At 34.5% G+C, this 12,481-nt stretch overlaps 1 protein-coding gene across 1 annotated transcript in view; it reads right to left on the reverse strand.

The window, feature by feature from the left end:
* Cntln (centlein) overlaps nucleotides 1–12,481 on the reverse strand; it is a 285,607-nt gene that overhangs the window by 13,171 nt on the left and 259,955 nt on the right. Inside the window, exons 24-25 of the mRNA XM_033757653.1 lie at nucleotides 3,898–4,083; nucleotides 1,505–1,582 (exon numbers count right to left, since the gene is read on the reverse strand). Of these exons, the coding sequence (XP_033613544.1) occupies nucleotides 1,505–1,582; nucleotides 3,898–4,083 (264 nt within the window). The remainder of the gene's footprint in view (nucleotides 1–1,504; nucleotides 1,583–3,897; nucleotides 4,084–12,481) is intronic.

Below are 12,481 nucleotides of genomic sequence, written 5' to 3' on the forward strand. Positions count from 1 at the left end.
AAAATCATTAAAAGGTTTATTTTTATCATCTTCACGCTAGAGGGAAAAACAACCTCACAAAAATCAGAACTGAACTCCTCATGTGCTGAGCCCTGAGCTGAACTGCGGCACACAACACGAGTGAGAATGGCCTCGCTTCTCAGAGGCCAGCTGTTACCGCAGAGGGCTTTGCTGAGTGTCTGCACATGGGCAACCCAAAAACTTTGAGCAAAAGCCTATGTTTCATTATTACTGAGGTGGCTCCAGATATTTCAAAAAGACAGAAAACTGATGTTAAGAATACGAATAACTGGGGAGGGATTTAGCTCAATGGCACCACACCTGCCACGCAAGTGCAAGGTCCTGAGTTCAATCCCTGGCACCCCTCCACCCCCAAAAAGCAAATAACTTATATATTGTTTATTTTTTCTTGACTTTATAAAAAAACAGAAACTATTACTTGTTAATATAAGTGTATAACAATTAGACTTAATATCAGCTTGTTTTTAATCTTTATAGAGAAGCATTTATAATATCTTTCAAAAATCATAGAACAACTTTTTTGTTATTTTGACAAATACATTTTAGCTTTTATTTATTTCAGATCAATTTTGAAATAAACAATTGGAATGAGCAAAAAACTAATGAAAAAGTTTTAGAATACATTACATGCTGTCAGTGATATCAAAACAAAAGCTGGCTATGACTAGAAAAGCAGGGCTCTCACCTGCCAATAAACTGCCCTTGATCACTTACAAGAGGGGCGCATCCCAGCAGACTGCATGTGTATTAAAAAAATACTTGAAAGGGAAGAGAAAGTACCACACAGGTCACAGCAGCAGTCTCAGCAGACCCCTCAGGGATCTCCGCCCGTCTTGGCCTTGTCATTCTCTATGCAGCTTTCCACTCAGCCCAGAAAACGTCGATAGGAAAATGTTTGAGGGGCCTCTGGTGGAAATTTTTTCATTCTTTCTGCATTGACAGGATGCCAAATCAATATTTACTTCCCACTAACAAGCTGCTCGAGGTCTCAGTAGAAAATATTGTAGAGAGTGCGGGAAGACACAGTAATAAACAGCTGTCTGGCTGTGAGGAAAACATGAATTGACTGGAAACAGGTCCATAGTAAAAGGTCACTGAAACCCATGAACTCCTCAGGTGTCCATATCAACTACTAACTTTAAAGACACATAATAAAGAATCCCGTTTCCTAAGAGGTCTGAGAGAATGGATCCTTTTCAGTCTGGCAAGCACAGAAGCTGACTCAATAATTTAATTAATGCATTTGCTAAGACCCATGTTGGCTCCTTCCCAAGGTATCTGTTCATTTGTTAAGTCCAGAAGTACAAATACAGGGTTAACTTTCCTGCCTACCTTCTGGGATAATTCTTTACCTACAAAAAAGTAAGTAATGGGTAAATGTTTAGAAAAAGTTAGTCATCTAGTAAAAATGTAACACTTACATTTTTATTTGGAAGTTTTACCGTATGAAGCAAAAAAAAAAAAAGAAAGAAAGAAAGAATACCTGTCCCTCAAGAAGTTTCTCAATGTACATCAGCCATTCTTTGTCATGTTGAGTGTCTATCTTTGTCTTTTTCGTTTCCTACAAAGATAAAAATACTGGTGTTGATATACTTATGTAACATGGTCACACTATTGGTTACTGAATAAGTCTAGAGGTTACCAGTAGAACAATTATTTGGGAGGGTACTGGGGATCGAACTCGGGACCTCACATTTGTGAGATAGGCTGCAGAACCACTGAGCTAAATCCCCAGGCCATCAGTAGAACAATTTTTAACAAAGAGCTGACTGTACTCTCAATTTAGGAATCTTTAAATTCATGCTCTTTAATATTTAATTTATAAATGTTTGCTTACATGTAGAAGATAAAGTTATATTTCTTTAAAGTTGTATTGCACAATAATTTAGGAGTACAGTATCTTATTTCTGTTTTCAGAGTGCAGCTCAAGACACAGACCGAGATGCCAGGCACTTCATACAGGTAATCAGGTTTTGAAACAAATTCATTGCAGTTTGATGCAGTTCAAAGAACATAAATGAGATGGCCTGGGCTTTTCTTGGGCAAGACACTCAATTCCTTATTTCGCTACAAAATGCAGGGATCATTTTAAATAGCCCTAGTCTGTTAATTTAATCTAGCAAATATGCTAAGGTGCACTGATCCTCCTCAGAACAGTGTATTTGTACAGGGATCCTTTTGCTTCAGGAAGGTTTTTCTTAATGCAAGAATGCAGAACTCCAGTGCTGTGTACTTTGATTTCACATTGCATCTGCCAAGAGGTGCCAGTGTTTCACAGAAATGCATCGTCTAGTCCTTGGGATTGTAATGAGGGATACATATACTTGAAAGAAAAAATTTTTAATTTGATCATTAAAAGAGGATGCCTTTTTCTAACTTGTCAGCTTAGAGAGGGCATCTTTTTAGAAACCTAGCAAAGGCAGTGCCCCTGTGGTACAGAATCTGCACAGCATCTGTGTGTCAAGTGCTCCTGTGCATGTGCACACAGACACACACACCCACGCAAGCACTTCTGCTGTATCTTCTTAGGTTAGAACTCCGGACATGAGTGGCCTTGATCTTAACTTTTTGGGAAGTTTTTCACTATTTATTCACAAATTTTCACTACTGTATGTAATGAAAAATAGTCAATATCTTTGCTGGAGGTAACGTTATCGCTAACGTGTCTCACATTTGATAATGCTCTTGCACTTCATAGTCCAGGATTTGGTAGAAAGTCAAATTGTGGCATAGCTGCTGAAATTAGAAACTTGATAATTCATCATCCCATTCATCCAATAAGATGAAAATACTCTCAGCAGAATTCCTTCAGCTTTTTTTCAAAGAATTCTTGACAATTTAAAGGCCTTTGCAAGTTGTAGATCTGATCACACAAATAAGTAGTTAAGCCTTTCATTTTAGTTATTTATTGAGCACATATTTATTTGGATGTTCTTAGTGCTATGATTGCTCCAATATTTTCAAACAATAAAAAAAAATATAAAGCTGGGCATAGTGGCACACACCTGTAATCCCAGCACTTGGGAGGCTGAGGCAGGAGGACTGCTACGAGTTCAAGGCCAGCCTGGGCTACCTAGTGAGGCCCTGTCTCAAAACAAACAAACAAACAAAACCCCCTAATATTCATGTTAAAGTTCAGAGACACAGCAAAATAGGGTCAAGCACTCCCTATAGGTTTCACAGAATACTGTGCACAGACCAAGTTCTCCTGTTTTAGGGGTGGAAGGAATTAAATTGAAACTGATGCTACTGAAGACCTCTAGCTACATGCATAAAGCTCACATATACTCACAATAAAAACATTTTCAACAATGTATTTTCAAAATACATACTGACCACCAATTTTCGGTTTAGCTGAATAAGCCAATAGATTTGCTGCTTAAAAACAAACAACAACAATAACACAGGTTCAGGATGGAGTTCAGAAGTAAGTGCCAGCCCAATATGAGTGATGACCTGGGTTCTATCCCCAGTACAGCCAAAACAAGCAAACAAAAAAAGTGAAACATTATACAGAATCTCACATATGACATACAGCTTAACTACATCCATTCAAACTGACTTAATTTAAAATATTAGTTTGGAAGCTATGTAATATAATTAATTAAATTAAAGGAAATGGAAGAAACAGGAAAAGGTTAACTGGCCAGAATGACAAGCAATCAAAAATACTGTATGCTGAGGGTTATTTCCATATTACACAGTTAAATTTCTCTAAAGGTTTTTTGAGTTGGTTAATGTTGGATGTATATCATTGCCACATTAATCTTACCTTCACAAATGTAATTTTAATGATGAAATTCTAAGAATTATAAAACAAAATATGTACTGAATGTGTAATAAGCACCTTATTAGTGAATATTTAAATGACATTACCACTTCATCTTCTGTGTCCAGTATTTCTTCGAGATCCGATCGTGAAATGTTCAGGATAGAAGCTGCCAAGGTCTGAGCTTTATGGGTTGACGTTTTACAAGCCTCTCTGTTTCTCTGCATTTTTTTAAACTCTCTGATTTTTTGCCTTATCACATGGACATCGTTTTGTAACTCTTTGACCAAACCCTGAAACATTGGAAAGAAATGGGTTCACAGGGAAGTCAAAATGAAGACAAAGCAGTCATAACATAAAAATGTGAACACACTAGCAAATCATTTTATTTGTATTACTCTGATTTTATTTAATTTGGAATACAATGGACTGCTCTTTACTTGTTGGTTTGCAATAAAAACTGCTTTAAATGGCCTCTTAACTTGCTGGATCAACCAATGCTCTGTCTCTCAGATATACTAACTGGCATGTTGCCTGTATGCTTGTAGGCTATGTTTAATCATGTCAAAACACAGATACTTCCACTAGTTGACCTTATTCCAAAAATTGGTTCTATCTATCTCTGAATATATATAGATCAGGGGTAACAGGTTATTACATAATTTATTTAACTATTACTTAAAATGATGAAAAGATAGCTGCAGAAAAGTTTGTTTCTATTTTACTAAAACTGAATTAGAAATGCTTTGGAAGGACTTGAGAAAGACAAGTTAGATAAACTTTCAAGTAAACCATGTGTAGGCAAGATGATAATAATGAATTTGAAACACATAGTAAAAAAGCTAGAAATGCCTCCCCAAAGTCTCCCTTTGAGGAAAAATGCCTGCCCATAATATTTTCACATGTGCAGTAGAAAAAGCTAATTTTTTTTTGCTTCTAAAATATATTTTTTGTCAGGGAAAGCATTGCATTTATTAATCATATGCTGAGCCACCATGCCTCAAAATTATTATGACATTATCAAACTATACACACAAACAGTTCCCCTTAGAAAATGGAGACTCCTTGGTCTAACAGAGCAGGGGTCCAGTTCTCCATCAATTTATGATGCTGGTGCTGGTAACAAGGACAATCACAGCAGCTGCCACTGGCTGTTGAAGTAACTTCCTGAGCCTTTAGCTGTACTAGATGTCTCACATTATCCCTACTCCTCATAGCACTTGTCTCGTTTTAGTTTATTGGTAAGCGTGCACAATACATGATGTTTACATTCCTGGTGGGAAGTTAGCATGTGTTCATAACACATCTTAATTTCTTACTTGGAAGGCAGAGTTCTGTGTCTCAGAGCGTGGTTTATGAGTTTTGAGCAAGTTAGTTAGATGTTTGAACTGTTTTCAATCTTCTACTTGCTCAAGTAAAGTTGCAACAAAAATAGTGCTCATGAATCAATTTTGTGCCTCTAGGATACAATGATAGAAGTGAAACTGATTTACCAAAGGGTAAAAACTGTAATCTTAAAAATTTTTCTCTTCCTGTCCAAGATACTATTTTTACTTCCAAAAAGAATCTATGAAAATACCCAATTCTGGAATTTTGGTGTATTTTGTCTGGCTTTTACTGCATTTTATGTTTTATTTCTCTTATTATGAATGAAGTTAAGAATCATCTTTGAGATACTGTATTGTATGTATGAGGCAAGTACAAACCATGATATTCCCCTGCAACTTTCAGGTTTTATTCTTTAAAGTATCAGCTCATTTTTCTTCCAGTGATTTCATCACTTTGTGGGTGAGTCTGAGCTTTTCATTCTGTTCTATTTCTCTTTTTACTAGTAAAATTTTATACTTCAATCAGCAAGGCTGAATAATGAATTTTAACATCTTTAGGACTCTTATTACTCTTCTTTTTGCTTAATTTTCCTATGACATTCAGTTTGTCTGGCTCAACCCCTCACTTCATTACAGCTAATTTTATACAAATCCTGTTAAATTTTATCACAGTCTTGTTTTAGATTGTTTGGATTATTTTAATATTTTAAGATACTGAATCTTCCTAATCAAAGAACACAGTATCCCTTTCCTTTTGTTTAAGTCTTTGTTTTATTTCTAAGGATTTTTTTTGTTTGTTTGTTTCAAAGTACAATACCAACATTTATTCATCTTCACAACATCCATGTGAGCTAGGTCAACATGTCTTTTATGAAAGTGCTCTATTGGGCCGGGGATTTAGCTCAGTGGTTCTGCTGCCTGCCTTGCAAGTACAAGGACCCGAGTTTGATCCCCGGTACCAAAAAAAAAAAAAAAAAAAAATGGTGTAAAGAGCTCTATTTATAAATTTAGTTTACTCTTAGGTAATTTATTTTATTTAACATGGCCACTGATTATAGCTTTTATATACAAACACTTTTACCACAGTTATCTTACTGAAATTTTTTATTTGTTATAGGAATTTTTTAGTTGTTTCCTCTTTAGTTTTTTTTCAAATTGAATTGTATCTTCAAAGACTTATAATTTTATCCCCCATTTTCCGGGTTTTTATAATTCTACTTTCTTTCTGTCTTCCTATTTCACTGGTTAAATTTTCTCTGGACAATTTTAAATAGTAATATTGATGAAAATACTTAACTTCTTCATTTTAGTGGGAGTCTTTCTACTTCCTAGGAAACAGAATATCAGCTTTGAGTTGGGATAGCTGTATTTTAAGATAGTAATTATATATATTTTGTCTATTTCCTAGAGAAATTGATACTAAATTAGCTTCAATCCATTCTAGCAATTATATAGTTTACCATATTTTTATCAAAAATTTATTAATATGATTAATAACCTTAATACTGAATTGCATTTCTTGAATAACCTCCATTATCATTTTTTCATGTACTGCTAGAAAAAATTTTGGAAAGTATCTTTCTCTTCCCATAGTCTATGTTAATTATAGTAAAACTGAATTTATTTTATCATTATTGCTGTAATAGCATCAACCTGCATTTGGCCTAGTATTTACTGCAGGAGATTTTTTTTTTTAACTTAAGCTTTTCCTTTATTTTTTATTAGTGTAGGTATGCAGGACATAATGATTTCATATATTGTGGGAATTTGTAACTGTACATAGCACATCTTGATACTTCTTTAGTTTTCTTCCCTCTCAATCCTTCCTGTTTTGATTTGCTATTTGTTAAGAATTAGTTTTATTATATATTCCTAGAAAATTATCCATTTTATCTAGGTTTTCAAATTTATTTGTAGAGTTAGTTAAGTAGTCTATAATTTTTTCCTTGTATGTATAGCTATTTTCACATACAACTTTCTTTTCTTTTCTTTTCTTTTTTTTTTTTTGATGGCAGTACTTTTCTATTTTCTTAGGTAACATGAAGCCTAATTAGGTAAGCTATTAGTTTTTTAAATTAGGTAAGCTTTATTGCTTGTTCATTTAAAACCACATCTTTACAATTCTACAAACTTTATTCATTAATTTCTATTTTTGTCTTTAGATTTGGTTTTCATGTTAGCTGAATATTTATTTTCATGTCTTATTAAATATACAAAGTATAAAAGTTTTTCAGCACTGTTAAACTGTATCCTATGGTTTGTAATCCTAAAGTGTGATAACTCTAGGGATATTCTGCAATTTGTTCAGATTTCCTCTTTAACCCAAGACTTAAAAAACAAACAAATTATGAAGTAGTGATTTCTGTTCTCTGGTTTTGTAATTATCTCCAGTTTTACTCCATTCTATGTACTATTTACAAATACTACATAATTAACATTTACAAATATAGTAATATATTATTTATAGTATTAATAGAAAGTTATCTGTACTATTTTGACCTTTTAGAATTAAGACTTCCTTTCGTGTGTCCCAGGTTGGAATCCTGGAAAAAGACTGAGATGAAGAGTTGTGTACAAAAGGTTTAGTGGGGAATGCCCTAAATAAAATAGGGAAACAGGACTAAGCAAGTGAGAAGTTGAAGTGCATTGCAGAATTGTTTTTTAACTGAAGTCCAGAATCTTCACTAGAACATATCCAATGCATGACACTTTATATCAATTTTTGTGGTTCAAATTATATTCCTTGACGTCTCTATTCCTGAAAACTATTTCAGCCTTTAATATATTTGTTCTAGACTAATATTTTATTTTGTTCTTTTAGATTCCAACTGTACTTATGTTGAATCTTTTTCATGTGCTCCATAAATCTTTTCTCCAAACACTACTTTTTAAAAATTATTAGGCATAATTAGAATGACATAAAGAACAGAGACTTTAAGTGTTATTTTCATGAGTTTTGACAGTCTGTATAATCACCAACCTACTCAAGATACCAGAATCTCCCTGCTGTCTTTTCTCAGTTAATTCCTCCCACACCCAGAAAGCAACTTTTCTGAATTTCATGATCTTACTTTTATCTGTTCTAAAATATTATATAAATGGAATAATACTACATGTTTTTTATGTACATAGTTAACATGGTGTTTTGAAGATTTATTCATTTTGTTGCTTGTATCAGTAATTTTGTGTGTTTTTCTTTTAGTTTACTGTTGAAGCCATACTTAATTCATTCAGTAGGCTGAAAGTATTCATAGTGGACAATTTCATCAGATTCCATACACACATATGTAAAACAATGCAATACTTTTCCTGGGGTATTTATATTTTCTTCTAGTCCCTCGCTTCATCTGCTCCCATTGTCCTACCACATTTCCCCTAAGTTCAAACATTTATTTGTACTCTGCCCTGACTTTTGTTTAAAAAAAAAAAGTCTGCTTCTTAGTAAAACATTTTTACTTGCTCTACAGCAACTTAACTCTGATAAAACTTGTTTTCCTATCATTTCATTTTTATCCTAATATGTTTGTAGAGATATTGTGCTGGCTCTTTTTTTTCGGGAATCATTTTAAGGGATAGTTTTTCTTGAAAGTTGATGGCAGAGGGACCTGGGGTATGTTCCAAGTAAGTAGAATGTTATATATGACTTAAAGTTGTTTTTCTTTTGAATTTTATTATCTAGGCTATTTCTGCTCAGTTTGTTTGTTTACAAGTAAGTGATCTATATTCTTGGCTTCTATGAGAAAAGACCCTGCTTGCAGATACAACTTGTCCGTTACTGTTTTACTCAGCTCTGCCTCTTCTTTTCTCTGAACAGACAAACCAGTTCTAGGATGGTAATATCATGAACTGTTTAAGCCTCATTCTGAAGTTGCAAATAAGGAACTTAGGATTTGTATCTCATGACTTTTTTTCTTCAAAGAATGCATTTTTGTCAAAAAATTTCAGAGATCCTGCAGCACTAACAACTCTCTTTCTAGCCTTATCTCTCCTTTATCTTGCATAGTCTTTTGGCTTCTCTCTCACTACTTGGAAATACTGAGTTGTAGAAATATGACCTTGTTTGGTGGTTAAAAGGACAGCATTTTATAACCAGTCTTTTTATTTGTTCCATCATTCCAAAGGAGAGAAGGGAGGGAAATCCTTGTTTTACCCCTCTACAATCAAGTCAGAATTTTCCTATGGGCATTTTACCCTAATATTAATTTCAAACATGGAAAAAAGTTGAAAAAATATTACACACACACCAACTATATATTATATATAATTCATCCATCTTAGTTTGTTGATGTATTTCAAAGAAAATTAAACATATTAGCACAGTTCACCCCTAAACACTTCACCATGTATACCATTAACTAAAGATGAATATCTAAGTGCTCCTTGCTATTCAAGGTAAAATGTATATAGTGAAATGCTAAGTCTTAGTTATATGGTCTACAAATGAAAATCTGGGGTAAACTACACTCAGATTAAAGAGAAGTTCCATCACTCCAAATAATTCAATTATATACCTTCCCACTCGATCCTCAACCCTCGGCCTAGGATTTCTGAAGTTTTGATTTCCATTTCCCTAATGATTTATAACGGTAAGCACCTTTTCACAAACCTCTTGACCATTTTCATGTCTTTTTTGGATAAAGTTTTATTCAGGACTTTTACTTGGTTTTCACTGATATTGTTTGTGGGTTTGCTACTGAATTATTTGAATTCCTTATATATTTTGGATACTAACCATTACCAGATATATGGTTTGCAAATATTTTCTCCCATTTTCTAGTCGCCTTTTAACTTTGTGGAGCGTTCCCTTTGCTGTATGGGAGCCTTTCATTCCCACTATGTATTTCTGCTTTTTTTGGTCCGGCAGTGTCATAAAAACCGTCAAGACCAATGTGAAGGAATTTTTCCCCTGAGCCTTCTTTTGGGACTGTTAAAGTTGCAGGTCTGATATTGATGTCTCTAATCAATTTCTGGCTAACTTTTTTGAATAATGAAGATAAGGGTCCAATTTCATTGTTTTACATGTGGGTACCTAGTTTTCCCAGAACCATTTATTGAAAAGATTATCCTTTTGCTCATTGTTGAGCATTAGTTGACCATTAATTCTGAACTCTCTATTCTGTTCTGCTGGTCTATGTTGTCTGTTTTTATGCCAGTACCAGGCTGTCTAGATTAATATAGCTTTGTAATATAGTTTCAAATAAGAAAATGTAATGTAATTTCACATAAGACTTATTCTTCCTATTCAATAATGCTTTGTCTATTCAAGATCTTTTGTAGCTCCAAATGAACTTTTACTATTTTTTCTATTTCTGTAAAAACTGTCATTGGAATTGTGAAAGAAAATGTATTGCATCCATGGATCACTCTGGATATATTATGGAATATTAGATCTTCTAATTCATGTAGATTCATGAAAATCTCCATTTATTTGTGTCTTCTTCAATGCTCTCTCTCCCCCCTCCCCCCGCCTTTTGTACTGGGGATCAAACTTGGGACCTTGCACTGTGAGGCAAGCAGCAGAACCACTGAGCCAAATCCTGGGCCCTTCAATGCTTTTTCATCAGTGATGTACTTCTCAGGAATCAGATCATCTTTTACTTAAATTTTTGTTTTGTTTTGATGATGCTATTGCAAATGGAATTGTTTTTGCTTTTTCAGAGTTTGCTATTAGAGAATAGAAAGAATTTGTTTTTCTGTGTTAATTCTGTAACCTGCAACTTTATAGATTCATTTATTTCAATAGTTTTCTGGTGGAGTCTTTGGAGTTTTCTATATCTACAATCATGTCACCTGCAAACAGTCAGTTTTACTTCTTTTGGCATGATTTGTGTTCCTTTTCTAAGGGTGAAACTAATTCTTGCCTAATTGCACTGGCAACCCCTTCCACTACTTTGTTAAATAAATGTGGTGAGAATGGTGCAAATGGACATTCTTGTCTTGTTCCTACTCTTAGAGGAAACACTTGCAACCTCTGCCACTGAGTATGACGTTAGCTGTTATATGTGGCTTTTATTCTGCTGAGGTATGTGTTAGCATTTTATCACTAGAAAATACGTGAGAAAAACAACTTAAAGAGAAAAGATTTATTTTGGCTCACATTTTCAGAGGCTTCTATCCATGAGTCTGTGGTCAGCTGGGTTCACTGCTTTTAGGACCATGACAAACAGAATATCATGGCAGAGGCTACTTGGAGGAAAACGGTTTACGCATTTACTTGGAGGACAGGAGAGAGCAAGAGCAAGAGTGGGGGAGGGAGAGAGGAGATAGGTGGGGAAGATGAGGCAGGGGAGATGGGGAGAGAGGAGAGAAAGGCTAGTGAGAGGAGAGAGGGCAGAAGGGAGAGGGAAGGGGCTGGGAGAGGTGATAGGAGGGAACTTTCTTCCGGTTTTGTTCCATCGGGGTCACCAGCCTACTGAACGGTACACTCACACTCAGAGTGGGTTGCTTCCCTCAGTTTGCTGCCCTGCACGCCAACCGTCTCTGAAAACAACCTCAAAACCACACTTAGAAGTATGCTTCACTAATGTCTTAGGTGCCTCTCAGTATCATAAAGTTGACAAGCAAAATCAACCATCACAAGTCGACTGGTTTTATACCCAATGCTGAATTTTTATTACGAAAGGATTTCTTGATTTTTGTTAAATTATTTCCTACATTTGATCTGGTGATATCATTTTTATCTGTCATTCTGTTAATGTGGCACACCACACATTAATTTGTGTTGAATTATTCTTGGCTTCCACAGATGAGTTCCACATGAACATGTTGGGTTGCATCTTTAATGTGCTGTTGAATACAATGTGCTTGTGTTTTGTGGAGGACTTCTGTATTTATGTTCATCCATGACACTGCTCTGCAATTTTCTTGTGTCCTTATGTGACTTTAGCATCAGAATAATGCTGGCCTGGTAAATTAAGTTTGGTAGGGTTACTTCCTCTTCAATTTCTTTGGAAGAGTTTGAGGACTGTTGTGAATTTTCTTTAAAATGTTTGGCAAAATTCACTCAGTAAGCCATGTGGCTTTAGGTTTTTTTTTTCCTGGGAGGTTTTTGACTATTGATTCAATTAATTATCTTACATGTTATTCATCAGTTCAGATTTGTATTTCTTTATGATTTGGTCTTTTGTAGGTATTCTTTTTGGGAATTCATATATATATTGAGGACTGTTGTGAATTTTCTTTAAAATGTTTGGCAAAATTCACTCAGTAAGCCATGTGGCTTTAGGTTTTTTTTTTCCTGGGAGGTTTTTGACTATTGATTCAATTAATTATCTTACATGTTATTCATCAGTTCAGATTTGTATTTCTTTATGATTTGGTCTTTTGTAGGTATTCTTTTTGGGAATTCATATATATATATATA

This window comes from Fukomys damarensis, unplaced genomic scaffold, assembly GCF_012274545.1.
Source record: "Fukomys damarensis isolate Sample0158 unplaced genomic scaffold, DMR_v1.0_HiC HiC_scaffold_31, whole genome shotgun sequence".
Classification (NCBI taxonomy): domain Eukaryota; kingdom Metazoa; phylum Chordata; class Mammalia; order Rodentia; family Bathyergidae; genus Fukomys; species Fukomys damarensis.